Here is a 27,469-nt window from a genome sequence, read left to right as displayed (position 1 = left end):
ATGGCAGCATTTCTGTGTTGAGCATATATTATTAAACGGTGAAATCAAGAGTATGCCTTCACAGCATACTAAATGCATGGGAAGTATACTCTTGTCCAAGTAACGTGTTCAAGGATATACAGTCAAGCTTTACATAAGCCATTCTTCTTATCCGCATTCTATACAAATACGATATGTGGGCATGTGCTCATGCACATGCTGTGGTTAAGTAAACGATTGGAAAAACTATACAAGTTGATAAAGAGCACGAGCTATCCTGAACTTGTCCAAGTAACGTGTTCAAGGATATACAGTCAAGCTTTACATAAGCCATTCTTCTTATCTGCATTCTATACAAATAAATATGTGGGCATGTGCTCATGCACACGCTGTGGTTAAGTAAGTGATTGGAAAAGTTATACGAGTTGATAAAGAGCACGGGCTATCCTGAACTTGTTGCAATAACCTAGCAGGCAATTTTTAGACACCGGACTGCTCTGGACACATGTGCCTACTGTCACTATTTTGGCAGGTATTACAATGCACCGTGCCATTGGATTGAACGACATGCTAGTTGACATTCCCTTGACTTGAGAGCTGTACACATGCATGTAGATAACTTTGCAGCATGCCATCCATCCACTCCTGTGTATTTCCTGACAGTGTTTTTTAATAATTTCTTCCAAGTCACTCATCATCCGCATATTGGTCATTTGTGCGCATGATGCTGCAAGTGGGAGACAGCGCAATAAACACTCACACCGCTGCCTTGTATTTCCTCCATGCTTTATTGCTTCTACATTTGCTCACAAAGTGTGATAAAAAGCAGCTTACAGCTTTGGTTACGCAGCACTGACACACTACACATAGGAACACATTTGACAAAATACTTTATCACCAGGAGTGTGTGTTTCAGGATATACAGCACAATACTTTGTTCACAACCACACAGTTATGCTGTTATTGTGTCCACCACGCTTTCGCTACAGTACAGCTGCCCATGCCTCCATGTAGCTTGAGGGCTTGGTACGGATTTCACATGTTGAGCATCAGAGTGATATGACATTCAGAGCGTGGGAAACATTCTTGAAAGACTTTAAAAACAATAATGTTCCATTCACTACCGCAGAACAGACAGTTTGACTTTAGTAAGTTTATTAAAAGTCCAGTGTAAAAAAATGCTTAGAGCTCTACAGTCTCCTCAAGTACCTACACTGGTGGTGACATTAAAATGTGTATGCTTGACCATTACTGACCATTATCCTACCACCAACAGGCCACCCATCTTATGCTCCTGTGACTTCATTTCACATGACTGGCAGTAGTACAAGTATCTAGGACGTGCCGGTCCTGCTCACATGCTGGCTGCCCTTAACCCTGACCTTAACCCGTATGATGAAAATATCAGTCCTTCGTTATTCCACACATGGTAGATTGCATATCAGCAACATAGGTGCATCACTATCCTAATGCCCAGGACATACCGCTTGTCAATACATTTTTGTTTTCCATATGTGCACCACATGAAAGTGCAGAATGTGTTCAGCAGAGTTTCGTACTGTTGCATCATGAAACGTTCGTGCTCCCCTGCTGTGATGGAGTCTGAAAGCTCTGGACCGAAGGAGCGCATCACGGCAAATTTTCTGATGCAATGTGAACTCTCAACAGAAACACTTTCATTTCAACTGTAGAGGATGTGCACAGCTGGCCTTAGAATCCAGCGACCAGATGTTGTGGCACGTACTGTCCTCTGTTCAGCAGATAACATTTTGTCTTACATTTTTCTTCTCAGGAACAATGAACATTCTAGCTATGAAATAACTCGCAGAATATTCAGCCCAGCTTTCCTTTCAGATGTCCTTTAGTGACTTCAAAAAATGTAAAACACGGTTCATTTTAGTGCTGTAAAACGTTTTGTACTGTATTCCCAGCTCAGCTACTGTAACCGGTAGTCGGGATTTGGTTCAGTTAATTTGCGCACTCACCGATAACACACTAATGAGCACTTGCTGCAGCTGGCAAACAAATGCGTTCACCCGTGCCGTGCAGTGTAGGAATTTTCAAATTGCCCAGCTTTTGAGCTAATGTATTGATGCGTTAAACTGCAAGAAAGAGCTTCAATTGCCGAGTGACAATATTGAAATTGTTTGAAGCTGTCAACAATGCGTAACACAATCAATACATTTGTGATGCTACAACAATTTGGTAGTGAAAACAGTGTGGATGTACTTAGACCATGAAATGCATACTGTATCTTAGGGCACATGCAGACATTTCTCAGTAACTTTTGTCTTTTAACAAAAAAGTATGAAGGAACACAGTACTCTCGCAAATAACATGCTGTGATGCAGCACTAAAGTAAATAAGATACTCCAACATATATAATTTAATTAAGGCATTTAGGGCAACAATTTTAATGTTGCAACAACAGCACTATATAAGAAACAACAAATGCAGACAAAATAAAAACCAAAACAGTCCGTCCTAGACTTCGTCTGGACAGTAGTTCGCTCCCACATTACGGTCACAAAAGTGTGACTTTACAAGCTTTTCATTGCAAAATGCCCAGAAAAAATATAAATGTTTTGTCAGTTCAAGCATCCATTAACATGAGGCCAACTGTAGTCAAAGAGCTGTCGTAAGATGCAATACATATGTATAGGGTAAATCAGGAGGTATAAAAATGTATAAATGTATAAACGCACTGTAAACTGTATACAAACTTGTCCCTCACATGCAGACCTGCACAACAGTATGTGTTGTCAGTACTAGTAAAATTCAGGAATGCTTTGATTTTAAGTAGTGTAGGCTGGCATCTCCACACCTATGATATGCGCTTCTCTAGAATGCCAAGTACATCGGCGCAACCTTTTATTGCATCTTGTCGATACTGTTCGATTTCTTTCATGACCTGAAATGTAAAGTAAAGAGAGCTTTAGCGTATTGTGATATTTTCCCATACAACATGCCATTAAATGAGGGAACTTCACTGCAAGAGTACAAAACACAAAACAATGCGACTTGCTGTACACCCCTGCTACTTTCGGAATTCATCGTAACATATTAGACTTCATAATCTAAAGGGGCCCTGCAACACTTCTTCAGCACGGTCGGAAAACAATGAGCTGATGGTAGTCGAGGCTCCTGGGAACATGTGAAACCAAACATCATTGCGCAGCACGCGGCCTGGAATTTACAATTAATTCTCAAAGCCAGCTAGAAATCACTGGCTCTTCTCTCGAGAAATGATGTCGTAATCCAAAATGTCCACGTCATAGATACAAAGCCTAGGCCGCAGCGGGGTGCCGCAATGTGCCTGCGCACACGCTCGCATCACGTTAAATGTAAGCCATGCGTTAGAAGAAAAAAAGAAAAAGAAAAAGTGCTCAAGGTCATGACGCATGCTGATGAATGGATGTAGCTTCTTGCCTTTTTGTCATCTCTCCCCCGAATAGCTTTCAGCGCGCTCGCTGGTATGAAAGGAGAGAGAATGCGCTTGAAGCATGCGACAAATCTCTGTAACTCCGCTCATACTTGATGGATTATAAAACTTTCTGTGGCAGTCAATTCGTGAGGCAATAAACTCCTTTAATGAAGTCATTGAATGACTACTTAGAAAAGTGTTGCAGGGCCCCTTTAAAATCTTAGAGTTGAAAAAAACATGGCATCATCTTTCAAGATGACAGCTTCTAACATTGCACCAATCAACTTATCATACTGCAGTGACGTACTGTTCCACAGCAAATGGTAGTGCAGCGCCGGTTTTTGTTTCATGTTGCATTGCCACATTGAGGAAGTATCAGTAACGACTTTGCACCGTATCTACATTTGGTCCTAAGTAGAACTGCTCACAGGCTGATTAAACCAAGTTTAGAGCTTTCTAGTAGCATTTGATTCTTTATGATGCCTGCTGGCGCTCAAGAACCTTAAGCTTTTTGAATCTTTGATTTCCATGTATGCGAAATGGGGTCTACGTCAGTTGCGATTTTTGATCGCCTGTCATGTGCTCTGTCCTGCTGGCGCTCAAGAACCTTAAGTTTGGTAACACGCATCAACAAGCTAGGGCATCTAAGCATTTGAAAAGGCAACAAATTACATTCCTTTCTGCAATGTAATAAGGTTAACATATCAGCTATTTGTTGTACCGAGTTGTTCACTTAGTGCAAGTTAGGACAAAAGACACAATCTCTTCCACCATCATCTAAGCTGAAGCATGCACACGTATTGATGAAGTTGGGAATGACAAAATTGGCACCTGTCATCTGTACATACCATCTATATCAGCGAGAGAACTACACATGTTGTGAGTTGCAGTGTGTGCAGACATGAAAAATGTGTGCTAGATGAGTGGTATTCTGCTTGTTTGAATCTTTGATTTCCATGTATGCGAAATGGGGTCTACGTCAGTTGCGATTTGTGATCGCCTGTCATGTGCTCTGTCCTTGCCTCGTCCTTTGACCTTATTTGCAATAAATGAGCCTAAAAGGTGCATATAATTACAAGCAACGTACCTCGTCTCTGTAGACCTCGTCCTGCAGGCCTTGACAGTTAAGGATAACATTCCAGTATGCTCCAAACACACCAGTTTCAAGACAGCGTGCACCAACCTGAAATTGGAAACGGCAGGCCTTGTTACGCTTTTGGGTCTCGATGCTTGCGGTCTGTATTTTAATGTGCAGCATCTTACATAAAGAAAACAGGAATTTCTCTGGACTACTTCTTGGTCAGCATCAAAAAAAGAAGACAAAAAATTTACGAGCTAAAGAAGTCGTGGAGAAAGCAAGCTCTAGTTATGTAGAGTAAGACATAAGCGTTATCATATTAAACCATAATGAAGACAAAATATTAGGGATAGGCGAATATTCGGGCGTTTCGAATATTCGACTGAATATTACAGTGTTCGAATTCGCTTCGATACGAATTTAGATTATTCGAAATTTTGAAGTATTCGAAATGAACGAATATGTGTATACATTTGACCGCACATAACCACCTGTAAAGGTGGTTTCACTGCAGCGTCCGGTTGCTGTGCCGTGAAACAACCCATCCAGGGGAAATCTGCACTGCCGCGAAGCCACACTTCAAGGTTAAATGTACATTTTTTTTTTAAGTTTAAAAGCGTGTTATATGGGCTTATATGCGCTAAGTATAGTCATTTTTAAATTGTAACGTATTGCACCACTTATAACTTGCATCCTACTGCTATTCGAATTTTGATGTACATATGTTTTTTAAGTTTAGAAGCGTTTTATATGGGCTTATATGCGCTAAGTATAGTAATTTTTAAATTGTAATGTATTGCACCACTTATAAGTTGCACCCTACTGCTATTCAAATTTTGATACTATTCAAGGCTGCTTCCACTTCATTTCAAACCAAAAAAGTGACATTCACTCATACCTAGTTCCAATCCTTAAAAATATTGTGCAAGGGTCATGGCAAAAATGCTCATTTTTCTTAATAATATGCGGTAAATACTATTCGAACTATTCTATTCGAAATTATTCGACCAAATCACTATTCGCTTCAGAATCGCTTCGAACCTCAAATTCACTATTCGCCCATCCCTACAAAATATACCTTAGGAGATCAAATGTGCATGAGTTTGTCCAACTGCGCGAAGTCTACCACATTTACTCGCATGATATCAGCACTGGCTAAAGTTGGCTAACTAATGGTTAAACTTGGCTAACTGCAGCTTCAAAAGCAGTGCCCTTGAATAATACTTCATCGGCCATAACTGGTCTAGTGTTCCTCTTTAGTGCCCTTAATTACAACTGGCTCCCTTTTTGAATTCTCATTCCTTCTGTTAAGAACACTGCATCAGGCTATGGTGTTCTCCCACTAATGCATAACACTGTGGATGCCTATGACTCCTCATCTACTACTACTACTACTACTACTACTACTACTACTACTACTACTACTACTACTACTACTACTACTACTACTGCTACTACTACAGGTTTTCCCGCTCACTTTAATCCAAGTGCCAGCTAAAATAATCCGCACGCCACAGAAATAATCTGAGTGCCAAACCATTTAATCCATGTGCCAAACATTTAATCCCAGCGCCAACATATTTAATCCAAGCGCCACCACAAATAGGCCGCGTGCCAGTGAGTTTAATCCAAGTGCCGCCATGTTTAATCCAATCGCCAGCAACTTTAATTCAAGTGCCAGTCAGTTTAATCCATACACAAGAAACAGACGGTTTGCCACTTTATATAGTCTAAATGTCGGAACAAGGTAAACATGAAGCGAGAGGAATATTTATTTTTTGCTAATGCGTGGTCGCGCTTAGGAAGTAAGGTACTACGGTATTTTGCCCGAACGTTTTGGTGCCATTTATCTTAGAATTCAAAAAGCAGTGCGGTTTAATTATATATGTTCGGGTACTAAATGTATACGCTCATTATAAGCACGTGGTAAAAGTTTAAGCATCGAGACAGTTTATGCTTCACCGCTACTGCATAATTTTGGGTAATCACGTACTCCGTTGATTGCATCTGGGAGAGATTCACGTCATCTGCTAGCAGACGGCACTAAGGCTACGTTTCCGCAAAAGCGTTCGCAATCGTCTGCTTGGCTCAATGAGAGCGAAGGTGACTTACAGACGATATTCACCCATTCCTGAAATCAAAGAATAACCATTTAAAACAAGTAACCGTGCATTTATTTGGGTTTATATGGAATTAAGTTTTATGTAAAAGCGTCAAAGGAGATGGCCATGTTCATGTAACAGACGACGTGTTCCTGAAGCGTCGCCGCCTGTAACACGCGTGTTTTCAGAGGGAAATATTTCCAGACGAGACGAAAGCTTTGCTTGAAATCATGGCTGGACGCAAGCGAGGGCCACGTTTCAAAGATCCAGATGAACCTCATCGAAAAAACAGCAGGGTTTCGGTGCTCGACAGAGCGAGGATTGTGGACGTCTACAGGCGTGGTGGCGACCTAAAGCAACTGGCGGAGACCCTGGGCATCAACATAAAAACAGCAAGATCGATTGCAGCTACCGACAGACAAACATCATTGCGGGGTGGCGGTTCTAAAAAAAAGTTTGGAGACGACGTCGTGAGTACTTTGAGGCGAATTGTCGACGAAAACTGTACATTTACTCTAAGACAGATAAAGGCAGCCCTGGAGGAAGAAATGCCTGGAGTGATGATCAGCACAAGCACAGTTGATCGCTTGCTGGATGCCCACAGCTACTCGGTGAAGCTGGTGACGCAGAGGCCCGCAGACCGCAACCGTGACGACGTCAAGCACAGCCGTAAGCTGTACGCCCAGTGGCTGCAGTCCGATGGACCACGTGTGTGCCGGTTCTACTTGGACGAGACAAACTACAATATCTGGTGCTCCAGGAATTTTGGCAGGGCAGCTAAAGGGCAACCAGCTGTCCACACGACCACGACAACAAAAGGAGCCAATTTGAACATCATGGCACGTATGTCAGCGAATGGCGTTATTCACTGGACTGCAGTGGACAGAGCTCATTGGGCTGTTTTCAACGATTTACTCAGCGATGTTTCGGCCCGTGTGGAAAGTGAGGAGCCAAACACAGACGCTGTGTTCATTTTTGATGGCGCACCTGCTCATGTTCGGGCAGAACAGGCAGCTTTGGCTAACTCAATGCACTCTATCAAGCGCCTGCCAGCGTACAGTCCCTTCTTCAACCCAACAGAAGAAGTGTTCTCGAAATTCAAGTCGCACGTGAAGGCCTACCTAAGCGAACGTCCTGATTTAGTGCTGGCGACACCGCAAGGTATGACGAAAAAGGAGCACAGGCGTTCTTTGCTGCTGGACGCAGCTCGACACTCCATGCAGCAGATACAGCGCGTGGACTGCGCGGCCTTTGACCGGCACAACTTTTCTTTTGTGCCTGCAGCATTGCGTGAAGATGACTTGTGAACGTCCGTTTCCAAGCCCTAGGAGACAGCGCTATTCTAATAAATACTTATTATAACCTATGCTTATGTTGCATTTCTCGAGTGATCTGGAGTGTGCAAAAATATTGTTCCCTTTCGTTTTACCTATAATCCCATTTTGCCCCCTCTCATTGACTAAATTATATATACATATATGTGTTTGTGTGTGTACACGTTAGATATAGAAAATTGATCCAACAAATTTATCATTTCGTTGACATCCGTAAGATTCAAATGCCCAGTGAGATGCATAATTCAGCGCGGAAAAACGAGTATAAAGTAAAGAGAAGGAGCAAGGACCACCGCTCGTCCTTGTGCCTTGTGTTTTCTCTGCGTATGTTTTCTCGCAATGCGTTAAATATGTCACCGTGCGAACTAGGCCAACAGTTAATACTGTTCAAATCACCGGACACATTTTGTTTTAAAGGAGTGGTGACAGAAAATTTGTGAACCTCTGTTTTTTGCTCTTAATCAATGGCTACTGACTCGATAATAGCGGCAATGAAACTCATTTGCCCCAGCGCGAGACGAATGTTTAATTATATGCTCGTATGTTACGACCGGAGGCAGTTTCGATTTCGAAGAGCACTCGGCAGCCCCGTGACGTAGATGGTCTACTTGGTAAACAAGACCGCAAGAACCAGTGACGTCACTGGCCAGCTTCTGCTATGTTGTCAGTGCTGCTGTTTCGTTTGCTGTGTTGAGCAGGTGTTGAGCGTTGCGAGTGCTTGTTTCCTCGATTGTCAAACTACGTTGCTTATCTAGTGCGGCGATGGACGAAAGAGCTGGCAGGAGTGTAAAAATCAGTAAGAAAAGCTCGATTCACTTTGCGAATCTTGCCGGTAGCTGCGGTTTTGTTCTTGTAGTCGTTGTCAAACTGAGGCGACGTTTTCCGCCAGGCTTGGAGTAGCCGCAGCATTAGACGTGCTGAAACATTTTCGCTCCGATCATTCGTAAAGTAGCAGGATGAGAAGTGACGAAGGAAGCATTCAACATTGGCACTCTGTAACAGTGTTTATGCGTAACATGCAAATGACGTGATGTACGCTTTACTGACTCATATTTATATCGGGCAACGCCGCGTTCTCAAGGCATACCAATCCCACGTACGCACGTCGGAGGGTCGAAGCAGTTATCTGTCCACTACGCAATATGATCCCGGCAGCAGAGAGCTTTAGTTCGTCTGTAGACTTTCTATCGTTTGCGGCTACCTGGTTACCGGAGCTGTTGACGGCTGCAGCAGCAGCAGCAACTGCGGAGCCCGTAGTGACATCTTGTGGCGTTTTGTCCAACTACAATAATTTTTTTTTCGATTTTTTCCGATGCGTTGTAGTTCTTGTCGGGGAAAAAAGCAATGAGAATACTGTAAGTTGCTAATTATCTCACTGCAAGTGCTTTACATAGAATCAGTAGCGGGTAAGTCGCTGCGATGTTATATTGTAGGTCTCTGGTTAGGCTACGCATCATCAGGTGTCGCTACCAGCTTTGTCGGTCTCGTACACGCCTCCGGTAACCCGGCCAGAACTCGTGACGTACGTGGTATCCACTCGGTGACCTCATCGTCTTTTGCTTCTATTTCCTATCCGGCACTTTCACGAACTTCAAAACTCAATTAAAATACCTTTTAGGCTGTATTTGTGGCTGATATTGTACAGATGGCACCTATATGCACCCATTAGTGTGATTCAACAGTCAAATTGTGTCCGAATTTTTGTGTCACCACTCCTTTAGGAAAAAGATAAAAACCACCACGAATATAAAATATAACGTCCGTTTTCCACATATCGTAATCAGCAGTCTATGTTTTAGTACACTGCAGAACGAAAAGCTCTTCGAATTACCTCCAATCCGCCCTGCCCTGCGCGAGCCTGATAATTTCTTAATTCCGTACTCCATTTGACCCATTTCCGCCCTCGGCTAGGTATTCGATCCACATCTTGGTAGCCATTACGTCACTTTAACTGAGCATAGATTGTTTTTCCTTCGCATTACGCGACCTGTCCTGTAGCTGCTGCTCTTTTGTGTGCCAAAACCAAAATCAAATTATGAGCTCTAGTGAGTAAAACTTAATTTTGCTGACTACAAAATATTCGTTAACATGTTTGTAATGAGCGGCACGCAGATGCCTTTCTTTCGTTCCCGTTAATATGATCGCAGCCGTGCCAAACATTGCCCCACAAACTGATGCATAGCAAAGTATAAGCCCTCCAAACACAGCTCAAGCAAACTATGGCAGTAAGTTTTTTTTCCCGTGAATAATAGCACCGAATACAAATATTAGTGCAGTCTTCTGCTTTCCGGCTATCGTATTTCATATTGTAGCAACTGTATTTCAACTGCACTGCCGTTTTCATGCCCCGCATTACTGTTCATTGTGTATAGATTAAAGTGACTGGCACTTGAATTAAAGTTGTTGGCACTTGGATTAAACATGGTGGCACTTGGATTAAACTCACTGGCACGCGGCCTAATCGTGCTGGCGCTTGGATTAAATGTGTTGGCGCTAGGATTAAATGTTTGGCGCATGGATTAAATAGTATGGCGCTCATATTATTTCAGTGGCGTAGGGATTATTTTAGCTGGCACTTGGATTAAAGTGAGTGGGAAAACCTGTAGTATTATTACTAGTGCTACCACTACTACTACTACTACTACTATTACTACTACTACTATTACTACTGCTACTGCTACTACTGCTGCTGCTACTACTGCTGCTGCTACTACTACTACTGCAGCACCCACTTGATGGTGTAGCTGGTCATGAACCTGAACAACACTGGCAAACAGCAGCACAAAGTTTACAAATCACTCATCGTCGACAGCGCTGGAACATAGGGGACATAACTCACCTGCAGGTCTGCTCTTGCGCCGATGTTGATGATGGAGGCCAGTTCCCTGGCAGTGTCCCACAGCTTGCTGACAGATCGGGCCACACCCAGCGGGACGGCAATGGCTTTCTTTAGGCCAGCCTGCATTGCAGCCTCACGGCTGTGCATGACACTCGCTTAGCTTGCAGCCCGAGTTTGCATCTGCAATTCGAATTAACGAGTGAACTTGGCAAAGAGGGCACTCACACTTCTTCCTCTTCAGGCGTGTTCTTGGGCAGCTTGTGAGCAGCCTGCACAGCAGCAGAACAAAGCGTCACATGGCAAAAGTTAGCTGTGATGGTAAGACGACTGAGTGCTGAGACAGTCAAATCAACTGCTGTAAGCACTACGTCACCAGTGCAACTTACATCAACCATATTTTAATTTACTATCAATCATAGGCCATTTTGCAAACTTTTAAAACCTATTCAAATATCTTTAGGTGCTATTGCGACAGGTTACGATGTAATAATTTTCAAATCTATGCTTGGTTGATTTTTATACTGTCTGCTTCTACGCAGTAGTTTTTAATAATATTGAAGATTAAATTGTATTTGGTACTCACTCCAGCAATATCAGTAAGGAAAGCTAAAGTTTACATTATGATTCATTATTTCTGGTAACGAATATCATACTGTATGAATATGCTGATTCTGCCGGGTCACTAAAGCAAAACAGCAATGGGTTTTGTCAGTCATTGGCTCTTTCTGTCAACCACAGTTAGTGATGTACTTGTACTTACTCTAGCTAATGACCATGGAAAGAATTAAGCAAAACATGCGTACCGGTATATTATGTTTAGTGTGGTGGTATATTCAGCAACAAAATGTTACTAGCACTCTAAATTTAACAGCAGTGACAGTCCTGCTTCATCCATTACAAAACGTAGGGCTCTAAGTTATCAATGCTACGACGACCAAGACTGCAGTATTAAGCCATTTTTACCATGCAACACTGTTTCTTACTGCTTATCTTGAGTATTATAAACAGCGCGTAGCAAGCTGTGATAACAACAACTGAGAACATTAAAGCACAAAATAGTAGGTTCATGGTGGTGCAATCAAGTAGAATATGGAAGAAGTCGGTGACATCACCATGTAGTCATTGAATGCACCAGTGTCAGCGTCTACCATGGGCAGCAGTTCATCCATGGTGTGATGCATTACAGGAATGAGTCGACGCATCTGCTCGTCGTAGCGCTCCCATTGCCGCTTGCCATAGGTCATCTTGCCCACCATGGCTCCCAGAGCAGCACCCTGTCGTACATAACAGCACACGTGGTGAATCCGGCTAGATTAGCTCCGCGATTTTTAACCTAAGCCATTCAGAGTGAGGCCAGGTGGACCACCCTTTCGAGTGCGTGCAGAGCAACTTTGAAGCTTTAACCATGAACTGCACAAGCCACATGGTTAGGTATGCCACTCATGCACTGTAGCTATCACAGTTAGTTCAAGCACTAGCTTTGACCACTGAGACCTACTGTCATGTTTGCTCAAACGATATAATGAAAAGGATAGTGAAAAATGAGCGGCTTAAAGAACATCCTGTAAAGTGTCACGGTGAAATATGCAGCCTGTCTGACCCCCGTATTCTCAAACAAGCTTCGACTTGAAGTTCGTCCTCCACTCGACCGAGTTGAGAACAGTGCCGCTGCTCGACTGAAAATGACACCGCGCTTCTCAAGAATTGCTGCAGATTATCATACGCAGTGACTTGTTCTACCTAGAAATGGCACTCCTATCGACTTTCTCAAGTCAAGGTGAAGCGTCGAGTAAAGGGACGTTCTAGAATATGGGGGTGAACCTTGCAGAGGCCTGCCAGTGATTTTTGAGTTCGTTACGAAGCTCCAGCATAGCCTGCCACATGCCACCATCTCTCGTGCACCATCGCAGCTAATTATTTAAATAAGTGAATACGCTTTCTGACCCCAGTGCATTATTCACGCAACTTCGCAGATCACTGAAAAGTGTCGGAAGAACGAGCAAAACTATGAGGATGGTGTGCTAAAGATTTTAATAGTGTTTGGTTATCGAAGCATGATGAAGTGGTGAGTAGTGCTTTTTGATGAGCAAAAAAAATGAACGTTTTTCAAGCAAATCAATCAGACACCATTTCTTTATAATCTGGGAGCTTTTCTCTGGTTGTGCTGTAAAGGTTATTAAAACACACAACTTATTCTCACTTCTTGTGCAGCAGAAATCACACAACACTTCTCTCTGCAGAAATTGCAGACTGGATGCAAGAAAAAAAACACTATCGTCCTCCTATTCTCTGTAATCTGTCAAGGCTGCCATGGCTGCCAAGGAGGAAAACTCACAACGCCATGATCAGCAGCTGAAAGCCACATCCAAAGGCTCACAGTGACAAGTAATTTGGAAATTATGAGAAGATTTCAGAGGCACAAAATGTGAGCACCTGAGAGGAACATGGGAGAAATACCATTCAAATTGTAGCACACTTTATGCATTTCAGTCGGTGCTGCCCTTCGTGCAGATACTATCTATCTTAAGCCCAGATCTGCCTGCCCAGATAAGGCTACTTCTGGCAAGTTACCACTTAAATGGAAGCTAAAGAGAAATAAATGATTTCACCAGTATTGGTAAACTGCATCTCCCCAATACCAAATCCACCATTCATGCTGCGAAAGGATGCTTCATAAACTACAAAACGTGCAAAAAGAAAATGCAGATGGCGACACTGCCTTGAAGTTTTTGTGCCATTTTGCCATGATGTCAAAGATTTTGATGGTGCCTGCTAAGGCCTATATAATTGCTCGATAACCATGTCAAATTTTATGAATCTGGCCGCTAAAGGTAATGTTGGTTCTAATGTAAGTGTTTGAGTCAAAGTTATGCCATTGTGACACGAACTGAAGATGCTGGAATCGAAAGTATGTGCATTACCTATCCCTAAATTTTCGCGTTTCAATCTGTGAGTACTATACATTGTGTTCTAATAATGCCAGAGATTTGACTTGGCAAGTTCCACAAATTTTACAGAGAAAGCTGTTATGAGGTCACAACAACGGCCGTTTTCGGCACCATAGTTGTCCAGCGGCAGCGCACCACTATTGCGTGAAATAAGAAAAAAAAAATGAAATACAAAAAAATTTTCAAGATGGAACGGGGTTCGAACCTGGGCCCTCTACGTGGGAGCTCAGTGTTCTACCACAGAGCCATGCGGTTGCTTGAAACTCCTTTGCAAAAGGACCCTATATAGGCTCCAAGTCAAGAAGGAACCACATTAACATATGTTATAGTGTGGTAGAAGAGTAAAATGACAACCAGGCGTCACATGACGCGAATTCTGTAACCAAACGTCACATAATGCAAATTGCGCACCGAGTGGGTTGTTGAATGCTTCCAACCCATTACAAAGGGCTCTGCCATAATTCTTCATCATCATCAGCCACAGCATCAACAAAGTGCACATAATGCCTTAGAGGTGTTTAGCGGGTACCATGGTTCTCCACAGAATGACGAAAAATGGCATAGTGGCTGCTTCCCTACTTCATAAAAATTATGATGATTTATAGCATAGTGGGTTCCTTGCAAGTGCACCTGTAGTGGTTGTCAAGGAAGCCCATAAGGTCCCTATGCTCCATTTCCTCAGGGTCTCAACAATGTCTTTTTCCCTCTCTCTCTATTTCTCACGTTAATGTATGTGTGGCGACCACTGCGCACAGACCTACGCAGCCTCCGTCTCGTCATTGATTAGCCCGGCGTGACACAGCTACCTGCTGCAACACGTTTCCGATAAAAGACAGCGCCACGCAGTTCCGTCGGAGGCTTACGTCACCACCGCTGGCTATATAACCCAAGCTACCAAGCTTGGTTTCATGTTTGTTTCTCTAACCTTTCGAAGCGCAGCATCGGCATGCTTGCCCTGCTGCTGCTACTATGTTAATAAACATCGTTTTGTTTTATGTTGGGATCCGTCCTTCACCGACACCTCAACCCACATATGTTATATAACGTGGTGGGAGAGTGAAATAGCAACCGGGCATCACACAATGCGAATTACGTAACTAGTGGGTAGTTTAAAGCTTCCAATCCATTACAAAGGGCTCAGCCATAATTCTTCGTCGTCATCAGCCGTTGCATCAACAAGGTGCACATAATGCCTTACAGATGTGTAGCTGGTACCTCACTTCTCCGCAGAATGATGAATAAGGGCATAGTGGGTGCTTCCCAACTTCACAAAAATTATAATTTATAACGTAGTAGATATTTTGCTAGTGTACTTGTCTTAGTAGTCCCAAGAGAGTTTAGAACCGGCTCTAGAAATCCCGCTCTTCCAGCTTTCGCTGTGATTGTGCTGCACTTTCCGTGCAGGCCTGGCGTTTTTTTTTATGGAGCCAACGTGGCCAAAATACTACAAAAATGACTGAAATTTGTGACGTCGTACTGACATTGAGGCGGAGACTCTGTTATGTGGTACATACAAGAGAGGCTACTGCAGCAGCAACGGAACCACCTCCTGGCGTGGGCGTCCTGGCTCCGACAACGTGAATGAATTGGCACAAGGTTTTCTGTGCCAATGGGCCCAGTCTATCATCAGGCAGCATGTATTCGATGATGCGCTCCGACGGATCAAATGGGCCAAGTGAGTTGAGGCCAAGCCGGTTGATGGCCTGTGCAAAGATACAAAATGTAAAGCTCGTCCTAAGAGCCACATCTGCTTCACCTCCAGATGTATGCAGTAATTGTTGCTGTAAACAATATTGAAACTACACTATCAGCTCATATCTCGCATTGGCAATAACAAGTCATCGGAGGGGAAAAAAAGTCGGGTGACTTGAGTAACAAGTCATGTGCCTCAAGCCTCCTGTAAACCTGAACAATCACCTCCCAGCTCTTTTCATTTCTCACTGTGCATTGTGTGATATACTACTAGTACACGATGCCTTGAATAAGTGGTGCAAGTTTTCCCTGTCTTGTTCTGCTGCTCAACCTTCACTTTAAAATGTCCTGTCTGTTTCTCCTCATGCCAGCGGCTCCAGCTGCTCAAGAAAATAGACAAAATATCAGCAGCATGCAGGAAATTACTTTACATGATATTTATACATACTCACGAGAAGAAAAACCAACATCTATTTCTTATGAGGATTTTAAGCTTGCATTTCATGAGATGTTGACACAAACCTAGCTGCCGTCTAATCAAAAAAATCGTCCAGAAGTTCATTTGTAAATGAGGAAAGGCACACTCGTAGCACCAAAAGACAGTGTTGCTGCTGTCCTGGCACTAATAATGGCAGCATTTATTTGTAGCTGAGGAACAAAGTGTAAGAGGGGCAAGAAGCACAGATAGTGTGGTAATGAGCCTGTTCCTACCTCCACATATGTGTTCAAAAAAATTCATTTGTGATCACAAAGATGTGCACAAGACGCCTGTTGTCAGTGCTTCAATGTTTCGCTGCAGCTACTACATTGCTGTTGGCATGATAAAACACATTATAATTATGCTTACTTACAACAGCGGGCAGCCAGAGTTGCTAGGATGCCAGGTTTGGTCACAAATACATTTGGCTGGTCTATACACTAGTCTGTGTTCTAGGGTGTATACATGTTATGCTCTGTTGTCTAAACACTTCTCTATGTGCATGCTGTCATAGCATGCATATACTAGTCTTCATTTTTTTCATTTCATTTTCATTTACTCATTTAGAAAGACGGTTACACAGATTACGAAATGGTTATGAGCTCAATTTAACAAAGTGTAACAAAATTAAATCAGTAATCTAACTTCAAGGATGATTAAGTTAAGATTCCTGTGCAGTAGAAGCAGTCCAGTAATTACATCAATACAAACCAAAAGGGCAGCCACATCTTGTTTGGCCGCTCACATGTAAGTGCAAAGAAGGAGCATAAGACAGGTGAATTAGTAGGAGGTCTTTATGAACTAAACTTACATGCAACGATGTCAAGTTAACCTGCTTGTGGAGTCAGTGTCAAATGTTTCCTTGCGCATGTATGTGTTGCTAATATTAGATTACACAGGAAGATAGATGCTCACCAGGTGGACTTTCTGGTCCTCTTCGAGAACAAAAAGGCTTTCCTTTTTCATGTAAAATTCAGCTGCCGCTAATATGGCCTTGAGAGGAACGACACCCACTATCTGTGAGCCTGTAACTGCTAGCTTTAACGATTTTGCAATTCTTGAAATCTGAAAAGAGTGCAGAGAGTTTGCGTTACACAACAGTTTACAGGAGAACAATCCTCATAGACATGACCTTCCATAAAGCTGTCTCATAGTCTTTTATAGAATTACCATGACCTTTGTGGCAAACTATAAGTGCAAGAGTCTCATTCCTTTTGTAATGATTCCAAAGAATAGCAGTGTTTGAGAGGTTTGCAGGTTTTAAGGTTAGCCATTATGAAATGAACACTATAACGACACTGATGTAGCAAAACTATAGCACAGTGATCGAGGGCTACTGTATATAAATTATGAACATTTTAAATGCCGAGGCCTGCAATGTTTATGACGACACTGGCTAACATGCGAATACTTCAAGCTACAGTGTTCTAGAAGTTTATAGTGCGCTCACTGAGCGGCGGAGCGTGACGCACTTCATGTCGCCGCCGACAGGCGGCGCGGCTCACAGCGTCACCTGAAACTTTCCGGCGGGTTGCAGGGCGCGGATAGCGCGCGTTGTTGTTTTGCGCGCAAGAAAAGTCAATCTTACGGTGCGCAACTCACGGAAGTTCTTTTGATGCAAGTTTTCTGTGTGTTGTGAAATAAGTTACTGTCGTTGTGACTGATTTACGGAGGGCGAGCGATGTTTTAAGCGGCTATTGCATAAATGAATGCTCCTCCACGCAGCCGCTGCAATAACAGGGTGTGTAGTTGGGGGCGTTCGGTTTTTTTTTGTCCTGCTGATCGATACGATTTTCAATGCACTTTCGCCACTGTAGCTGTCATAGCGACTTCACTCCCGCCTTTCGAGCCCCACTATGCCGAATATAAGCAACGCCTCATTTTAAAAATTTTTTCGCGTATATATGATCTAGCTGGTCTGTGTAACTAACCCACTTAATGTTCTTTTTTTTTTCGCAAATCAATAATGGGCGGAATCACTCGGCTTCGTAATAAATGTATCTGCACCGTACGCTTAAAATTTTTTTTTATTTACTGCAGTTGGACTCGTATATCCAATAAAAAAATATTTATACATAGTTAATATGAGTACATAACAAGTAACATGTATCACGTGCGTACACATTTTTATTGCACCTTGGAATTGCACCAGCGCGGATAAAACAGGACACGAAGAAACACTCGACAGTGTCACGCACTGACATACTGATTTTATGTACACAAAACCCTGCCTATGTATGCGCAAATGTTTGCCATATCACAATATGAATTATCAATGCCGAAAATGTCACTCGTGGTCGAACAATAAACAGATGCAACAAACGTGTATGAACGTCTGCTAGTCGACTACGAAAATGAAAAATAAAGGACAGCAAGAAACGCCGGCGATGTTTGCAGTCGACAGCCGACGACAACGTCGACCTACCACCAACTGGGGCATCCCAAAGAGAGCCCAATCACTTTGGACCTCCCCGCTTCCTAATGAGAGCTACTTCAGCCCCCCTCTACATCTCCTTTTTCTGTACGTCACTATCCAGCCCGTTTCATCCGTCAGTATAGTTCTGTGCTTAGGACTTCGATAGCGAAACAAGCAGCGACGTACCAGCATTCTTTATTATTTTTTTAGAAGTACCCCTACCCCCCCCCCCCCTTTTTTTTACTAAAGCACGAGTATGGTTTTGTTGTCACCACCCTCGCGCGTTTTCTTGCTTTTATTGCTTTCACACTTGACTCTGCGGTCACTCCTAGCTTCGTTGGGTCCAGCTGTTTTTTGTTGTCAAACGCAGCCCCAGAAATTTCTCTGCACGTACGCTGCATGCTCTATGTGCACGACCGCCTGAGGCTGTAAAAAAGCGCGTCCCTCCCGTCCAGATGGAGCGGCGGGCCGTCTTTGAGACAGTTGCGATTTGCGGATAGACACAGATGCCGATCCTTCAGAGAAACAAGCATATATAAGTGCAGTAAAGCGGCACGCGGGGTGCCGACAAAGGTCCTTCAAGCGAATGAACGGAGTGAACATGCGCTGCAGAGCACACACAAATGGAAACAGTAGCTTCAACTACTTGGATCAGTTTAAAAAAAAAAAAAGAATAAAATGCTCGACTCCCTCCCCTCCTCATTTTTTTTTTTGTGATCTCTTTTTGTGTCATTGTGGTGGCCCTCTCCCCGCCACCAACCCCGCGTTTGTTGATACCCCCGCAACTACAGCGTAACCAGCCTAACCCCCACCGACCAAGGGGACGCGCTCCACACCCCGCAAGAGTTTTCAGGAGAAACTGGCGGCAGCGCCCCTGGCGGGCGCTCAAGCTGTCGACGCGGAGAGGGCCGCGGCGGCGCGGCGCAGGGATACGGCAGTGAGCCCACTGCCCCATTCTAGTACACTGTACTTCAAGCTAAAGGTAAGTACACATAATCCGCAAACAAGAACTCAAATGGAATGTGTATGCTGTGCATCGTGATACAATCAGCTTGTGTTACAACAGCTGAAAGATGTAATACTGCTCCTTACCTCCTCATACACTACATGAACTGGTGTGATGTCATGGTCCAGGACATTCACTGACACTTGTGCAATGTTGTTTTCTTCGAGCCACCAGCCTACGGCCTGTATGCTTTTGAGAAGACCAGGCTGCAATGAGAAGTGGTGTATTTGCTGACATGAGTCTAGGAGCCATGAACAAATTTTTCAATGTTTTGAAAGCTGTGCCATTACCAGGAGGTTTTTATCATTTACATGCAATGTTGTCAAGTTAACACAATTGCGCAATGTCAAATGTTTCTTTTCTCCTTACCATTTCTGTGTTTTAAAACTGACCTAAACCACTGTGCACTCGCAGTATAGTTGCACATTCCTATATTAACAACTCTTATCTTCATTTTTTGCAAACATTTACAGATACAATACAATACATACATACATACATACATACATACATACATACATACATACATACATACATACATACATACATATAACATACATGTAGATACAATGTGCGTGCAGGTCCCGCGGATCACGGGACCTGCACGCACATTGTATCTACATCACCACAGCGACTTAACAACATCACTGCTCGAGCCAACCAAGTGCCTTTACTTGTGTTAACCAGCAAGCACACACTGCTGTTTCTCCTAAACATCAAAACCAAGTCAGCTTCACTAATGATAACAAAAAAAAAAAAATTGGGCTAGCTAGTTGTTCATGAAGCTGAGGGAAAAGTGCGAAAACTAGACATGGATGAAGGACAGACAATGGCGAGTGCTGTTTATTGATTTTTTTTATTCAGAGGCACAGCATACATATGTGCAAACATGAAAACAAGGAACAGAGAAGCATAGATAACCATCGCCTAGAAAAACAGTGATGGGAGCTTGCTGAATCACATATTATGCTAATTTGCACCTTGCCGCACATCCCAGAAAGCGCAGCTATTCCTGGAAGAGGTTAATGAAAGCTTTACTAACAGCTCATCCTCAACCTATAGCACTAGCTTCTGTAACGGTCCTAGTTTGTTCATTGGTGTGCCTGCCAAGAACTGTAGTAACTTGGAATTGGGGGTACAGCTACACTCAGAGCAATGTAACATAAAAATTACACCATCTCCCGCTAAAGGGGACCATGATGCGACGCGAAGCCGGAGCACTTGCACAATCGTGTTCCGTTGGCGTTCGTTGGGAATGCTACCGACCTCGCGTCGTGGAACGCGAAGAGGAACACTACGCGCATCGTGTCTTCCCTCTAGCCTGGCTGTTAATTCTCACAGGGCGAGCGGGGAACACGGTCGACAGGCGCGCGAGGGGGGGAGCGTAGGAGAGGAGAGAGAGGGGACGCGCATGCGCGGGTGCTCATCGCGGCGTTGCACATGAGAGGGGGAGGGGTAGTGGAGAGGGGAGCGGAGAGGAGGTGTGTGGAGAGGGTTTGCGCATGCGCAGTAAGGGTGGCCACGTCGCACACCACCACCACCACCACTGGATTGAACTCCGGATGTTTCGCATCGAAAAAGAACATGGCTTGCAAAAAACAAAGCTGGTCTTTTAATGTCCTTCGTCCATGTCTAGTTTTCACGCTGTTACTTAGCATCAATTTCACAAAAAAAGCTACGTTTTTAAAATATATATCAGTAGACTACTACTTGACGGTATTCTTACCTGCCCCTTTCCCCTTCCTTCCTCTCTTATGTCGAGGGCAATGCGGTGTGCCTGCTCCTTGGTAGAGAGGATGTTGATGTTGTATGCAATGAGAAACTTGCGAGCCCCTGACATGGTGGCTCCCCATTGTGGTACAAACTCTGCTGGTCCATAGTCGGGTCTCCATTCAGGCTTTAGGATCTATGTAGGCATACAAATCAACACTTGCTGCAAGCCACACATACAGTAGATGGTGCCTTATTTTCATTACTCAGGGACTCTTAAACACCTCCTGTTTTTAGAACATCGCAGCGATGAGACATGAGGATAAACATTTTTTCCCCGAAGACACCAAGTAATCTTTCCAAGCGAAAAAAAGTTGACAAGTTGACTTGTTTGAACGTACAAGATACTGAAGTGCACCAAGACATCATATGTGAATATTTTTGTATTTCGCCTGCATCCATGAAAAAGTGTCTGGAAAGAGTTGTATTCAAGCAACAGCCTAGCAGACTATAGCTCAGGTAAGTCTACAGCGTTTATGCCATATTAATAGGTATAGCTGTCAAGTCTGAAGCTTAAGCACACTTGCTTATGCTTTGGCATTCATATAATCGCTCCTTACGGCTTTCATGTGTTGTTGCATACAGAAAACCAATGAAATGGCCCTTGCCCATTTGTTTTAAACAGTATGTGGCAGCCCGTGAACAAATGACATTTACAAAGAGCACTGTACATATGATGACACTACTTCAGTGACATACGTTCCTCGTACCTCTCACTTAAATTGTGTTCTTACCAGTGGCAAATGGTGTGCCATGCCACTGCTTGTGCAATTTTGAAAAGCCAACGACGTCTTTATTTACCATGCTACAGGAATGCCTATTACCTTGTCGCAGAGTCCTTCGTATTCCCCTGAACGAATTTGCGGCACACTACGTCTGTAGTCCTGCTGTGCTGCAAACCCGTAGAGATAAACTGCAAGAAAAAAATGTGGCAGTCAGCAAAGAGTTACTAATCTGTGCGAAGTGGTCACATGCAACAAACGGCAGAAGTGATGCATACCAGGAACGTTCAACTCTGCCGAGAGCTTCTCTCCAAACTTTCTGGCACAATAGACGCATTCCTCCATCTCAACATCCTTGAACGGGGATGAATGGGCACACGTCCAGCGCCCCAAGCCTGGCATGCTCTCCTAGAAGTATAAGCACAATAAAGATAAACTTTTAACTTGCCACTTGTAAAATGTCGTGGTAAGTAACCTAAAGGCCTATTGCAACCTGAACAACTTTGGCTAAATTCATTATGAGTGAGTCGAATATACCACTGAAGAAATCTTTGCAAGGAGCACAGGGCTGTTAATGATACAGTTTTCTAGTTAGCAGCCTTCAAACAGCACCTATAAGTGTACACGACTGCCTTGAAGTTGTCCCTATAATTTAGGTCCAGGCACGCTGCCTCCAAGATGTTTCATTGCTCCCTTATCTAGGGGCATCGCGAAGAAGAGCCACACCTTCTAGGTCATGCCCTACTTGTAATGTGCTCACTTCTGGTGAGAGATAACGGCAGCATTTCTGGGGTTTTTCTTTTTTTGCAGTTACGGTACAAAAAAACTGCCTCTTTTTGCAAGCTTTTCATGAAGCTTCCACTCGTGTTTTAAATGTAAAGTCTTGCTTGGAGACTCCCCTATATGTACCCTATCTGAAATTAGGATTTTTATGCCACTTAAAAAATATTGTTGCAGCTGGCTTTAAATATACTCTGCAAACTATAGAGTTAAAAGGTCTGTACTTCAGCTTGAAAAACATTACGCTAGCTTTTAAGCTCACTTAGCATATCATCTCCACAAAACAAGCAGAATATAGACTTCCTGTACAGCAACCCTTAATTTCGGCATGTTATGCACAACCAATGATTCAGTGAACACAAAGATGTGATTTTTTTTTTTTCATTCGCAAATAACTCAATCAGTACTCAATCAGTGCGAACTCAATCAGTACAGGAGCTGCAGGGTATGGAGTTGACCATAAAGGCTTTACACACATGCACATTTGTTACATGAAGGACGAACAGTCACTCAATCACAGTGACAATTAAACTAGTCCTCTTGAACAAGTTGTCAAGTTACAATGGTCAGCACATCAATTCCTTGCCAATGCAAACGAGGAACAAACACAGCAGTTGCACAAATTAAGCACTAATAGGTAATAAGAAAAACTAATTACAAGGTCTCTTGGCGAAAAAGAATTGCAGAGCTTACTAATATAGCTAGCCAAAGCAAGAGGGCCAGTTCACAGTCATCTTTGTTCGGAGGAATACCTATGCTCATTTTTCAAGACACTTCTAGCATTACAAAATGAGCCTTTTTTAACAAGTCACACTGGTTTCTCTAGCAAGATAATCATTAACTCAGAGTGTACTTTTAAACAGTAGTCTGCCGAAGTAAATATGCACATATCTCTGTTAGTACTTTACCTTTGTGCTTGGTCATATCAATGCGTTTGTAGGCAACTCTAGCAGCATTGAGCGCTCCCTGGATGACTGCATCGGGTGAGCCAACAAAAGTGTACACAGTTCGGTTTGTTGAGGAACCTGGATCAACACCCAGCAGAGATACGCCCTGTGTAGTCTTGATGGCTTTTGCAATCTCGTCAATAACCTGGAACAAATTTGCCAACAGGAGAAAAAGAGCTAGTGGTTCGTCGTGTTTTGATTGCACTCGAATCCTCAATTAAGCACACCAGTACGAAAAATTGGAACGCCATTGAATCTCATTTCCATGATGATTTTCGAAACGGGATTTCGCTAAACTCGACACCTAACTGGGCTGGCTGATACATGATTAAGACGGGAACAAGCAGCGCTGAACATGGGATGGGGAGAGAATGACAGATAAGAGGTCGTCTGTCATTCTTCGATCACCGTCCCAGTGTCCAGCACTATTTGTTCCCGTCTTAATGGTTTATCCTCTTGTTCTATGACGTTTGTCATTATCGTGTCATTATATATGGATCAAGCCTAACTTCTCATTTATCATGCAGCTTCAACCTCACATAGCGAAGAACTACATTTTGCCCATAATTAATGTGAAGCAGGGATGTGATGGCTGGCATAATGTTACACACAAAGTATTGCACTGTTTCCCAATATTATAGCTGGAGTAAATATTTCCAGATGAGTGTGAGCAACCTGTTTTCTAAAGGAAAACTTCCTTCAGTGTTGGTCTATTTCGCCTGTATCCATGGAAGTGGCACTCCCGTGATGAAGTGGACTTGCGCAGCTAGCTTCTTCCGTCTTTTCTTTTCTATGGATGTACAAGGCAGCATATGCTTATGGTACAATGCGGCCATGCCTTTTTCTTCTGTCTGCTCTGTTCTCTGCTGTAGTGTACCGCTGTTTCAAATAGTGTTTGTTCCCGGCCCTTTGCCCTATTTGGTTATTTTTGTTTGCTTCACAGCATTCATGCAAGGTATCTTCCTGAACAGTATTTTGAAGACCTCAATTCCTCCTGCCACCAATATACTATAGTGATTGCTGTCTTACTGCTCCTACTGCACTTAGTCTATACATTGCAAAAACACGCTTTTACATAATTAAATTTTTTAAGTGGGCATCCTCATCGTACAAACTCATATAAACTAAAAAGCTCAATTTTGCTTAGCTTGGTCTTCTGAATGATTGCCTTTTCCAAAAGCATTGTTTCAGCCCCATGAATGCGCTGTTTGTCAATTGTTATACTGCCTGCGTCATGAACTTCTTACTTCTAGTTAGGCCGGTAGTTGCAAAATAAGGTTCATATGAAGCCTATATACCTATGCATCCTCCCAACTTTTCCACCGTGATATTGTTTCTTTGCTGTAAGTCAGCTGGTATACTGAAAGTGAGTTGTCCAAGCTCATGATCTACACGACGTATAATGCATGTCCAGTAGGTATAGTTCTTAATTTGCAAGTATACACTGAATAAATATAAATCACTGATTGTGTGCATGCTCTATAGATCTTAAGAGAAGCACCAAGATGGTTTTTTTTTTTCTTGATTATAAGGCTAATACGACACTCATAATTGACGTAAGCCTGAAAACTGATCAGCTAAATTTTGACTGCTGTGCTTTTGAAATTTCTTCAGCGACTGCTACTCCACATCAGATCCTTCGGCCGGCTGTCCCCTTTTCTTTTCACTGAAACCTCCGTGCTGCTCCAAATTTCTTCAAAGCATCGCAGAGATGTAAGGGTTTGATATACAAAAACGTCATGCAGATCTACAAAATCTTGGCAGTGCGATTAAACAAGTTTTGCACAAATGTTACAGCGTTTCGAAATTAAGCGTCACGCACGTGATGAACAAGGACCGATCCCGCCGGGAGCAATCTAATCGACTCTGAAATGAATTTCGAAAAGCCGCGGTTTCGACCCGGTAGGGTTTAAGCGAAAGTGTGCATATAAACCCCACCTGTGCGCAAATACTTACACGTGTAAGCGCTGAGTGTACCTCAAGCACTGTAGATGCGCTAGAAGGTGGCAATTTTGTTTAATTATGCATCGTGTATGTGCAACATCTTCTAGCCGCCTCAGCTTCACGGGCATCGATGCGTAAACGCGAGCGAAACCGCGAAAGCATCTCGGGAAGGAAGCACCCACCTCTTGGTCCTGGCCCTCGGAAAAGTTGGGCACGCATTCCACGATCTTGGTACGCATGTTTAAGTCCAAAACGGAAGCAATGCAGGGTGTTTTGTGGCTGGAAGGCCTTCTATACACCCAAGTGGCTGTAACGCTTATCGTCTGCTAGTGATCCTTGTCAGAGGCAGCAGCGGCAACGCCGCCTGTGTGTGTTGTAACACACGCGACGCTTCAAGCGACGGCAGCGCCATCCACACAATGGCGCTGTAAATCAGTTGTAATCTTATTTTGTTTCTTTAGTTTAAAATGGGATGGGCGGAATGGGCACTCCAGTGGGGTGTCGTGTGGGGCGAAAATAAAATAAAAGGCGTGTTTGCGATGATGTGCCCTTGCAGCTGCACAGCAAACGGCACAGTTATTCAATGCACTTTCGAAAGATCGCCATCCGAGGACGATCGATTTCGAGCTTCTGCTAAAGTGTACTAGAATATTTTAGTACACTCTACTTCTGCACCACGATTGGCTTATTTGCAGAAGATGCATGAGGGAGCCAATCGCGGTGCAAAAGGGCAAAAGCTCGAAATCGATCGGCCTCAGAATGCGATCTAAATTGCGCAAAGTAGCATACCAATATGTATCTGCAAGCGTATCATCTCAAACACGCCTTTATTTTTTATTGCTTTAGCTGGACTGCTTTTGAGCCCACCTTTAGTATAATGCCGAGAACTGCACCAAAACTTACGCGCACTTCAAGCGCATGTTGCTTTCAAGTAAAAGTGTCGGGGCACCGTCCGAAAGCCATTAGCGAATTGTGGGTGATGATAACGCCGTCCCCTGTCGGTTCTGCGGCTCTCCGGCGCCAAAGTTCTTATCAGCTCTTGAATGCCCCTTCAGGTTGCCTCCATCGCACCTTTCCCGCAGCAGTGCCGCTGGAAGGAGGAAAACCTAGTACGGACCTTCTAAAAGGCACCGGATAGGTCTGCTTGTTGTCCTCCAAGGCAGCCGAGCGCGGCTGCGTCGTAAATCTCTGGTCCCTTCAACTTGCGCACGACACACGTACACTCGTATGGCAGAGCGTATCGAGGTTTGTGAAAATTCCTCTTGCCAACACGTTTGAAGGACTGTTGGAGGAAGGGCATGCTCCGAATTCTCATGCTGCACATAACCCTGCCTTCATTAAAGCACAATTTTTGTACCCAGTCATTGATGCACGAGAAATTTCCTGCCTAGCTGCCTCCCACAGAATATGCTCATAGCCTATTACACATGCGTAACTTGCACGGCATCAGCTACAAATTCAGAGCGAGATAAAGCATACATAGCACAGGAACAAAATTCAGTCGGAAGTGTATGCTTCAGATTGTCGCATCTTTTTTTTTTTTTTGCACTAGCTTTTTTTAACCAATAGAGACTGCTCATAACAAAGTATATACTTGCCACGTAATGTCGTGTTCATTTACACAGCTATGGAACTACCAGTATACAACACAACATCTTCCGACACGCAAGGGGTGTTCAAATTTTCTGGTTGACGCTTGTTAACTGCATGCACAATAACTATTGAGCGATTAATTGCAAGGTGTACATAAACACGCTAAGGAAGGCAGTTGCTGCCCTGATGAAGCCAAGTTCACTTGTCAAAATTGGCTCACGCAACATTCCCTCTTCAACGATTCATCATTAATTGATAATGAGATACATGCACATGTGGCACATTTTCCCATTTTGTTAGAACTGCATACAATGTTTACAGAGCAAGCCTTCTACTTGTCCATTGTCCTTGTCCATTGCAAATATACAGTCGGGAGTTAGCCAGTGTAGCACAATTTCAGTGTTGTTCCTACAAAAC

The 27,469-nt window shown here is 43.4% G+C and overlaps 4 protein-coding genes across 5 annotated transcripts in view; 2 read left to right on the top strand and 2 right to left on the bottom strand.

Moving 5' to 3' along the window:
- Positions 1–27,469, bottom strand: part of LOC119387083 (WAS/WASL-interacting protein family member 1) — a 259,526-nt gene that overhangs the window by 121,705 nt on the left and 110,352 nt on the right. The gene's annotated exons all lie outside the window — the stretch shown is intronic.
- The window catches only part of LOC119387093 (ATP synthase subunit b, mitochondrial), a 234,185-nt gene that overhangs the window by 137,603 nt on the left and 69,113 nt on the right, over positions 1–27,469 (top strand). The window lies entirely within an intron of this gene.
- On the bottom strand, positions 747–25,838 carry LOC119387086 (formimidoyltransferase-cyclodeaminase-like). Its single transcript, XM_037654393.2, is given in 14 exon segments — positions 747–2,890; positions 4,491–4,586; positions 10,757–10,895; positions 10,982–11,025; positions 11,869–12,030; positions 15,219–15,407; positions 16,790–16,939; positions 19,383–19,502; positions 21,023–21,202; positions 21,891–21,979; positions 22,067–22,145; positions 22,147–22,196; positions 23,477–23,660; positions 25,642–25,838. Coding segments are annotated over 14 exon segments (1,626 nt in total). The 5' UTR covers positions 25,699–25,838; the 3' UTR covers positions 747–2,803.
- On the top strand, positions 6,879–9,823 carry LOC125757654 (uncharacterized). Its single transcript, XM_049413373.1, has 2 exons — positions 6,879–8,339; positions 9,646–9,823. The coding sequence occupies exon 1, from the start codon at positions 7,132–7,134 to the stop codon at positions 7,888–7,890; it is 759 nt and encodes a 252-aa protein (XP_049269330.1). The 5' UTR covers positions 6,879–7,131; the 3' UTR covers positions 7,891–8,339; positions 9,646–9,823.

Source organism: Rhipicephalus sanguineus, chromosome 3 (assembly GCF_013339695.2).
Source record: "Rhipicephalus sanguineus isolate Rsan-2018 chromosome 3, BIME_Rsan_1.4, whole genome shotgun sequence".
Lineage (NCBI taxonomy): Eukaryota > Metazoa > Arthropoda > Arachnida > Ixodida > Ixodidae > Rhipicephalus > Rhipicephalus sanguineus.
Note: the sequence above shows the minus strand (reverse complement) of the source record. Positions and strands in the feature narration are given on the sequence as shown.

What these genes read in the sequence shown, in the direction of transcription:
- LOC125757654 (XM_049413373.1), top strand. Translation starts at nt 7,132, where the DNA reads ATGCCTGGAGTGATGATCAGCACAAGCACAGTTGATCGCTTGCTGGAT.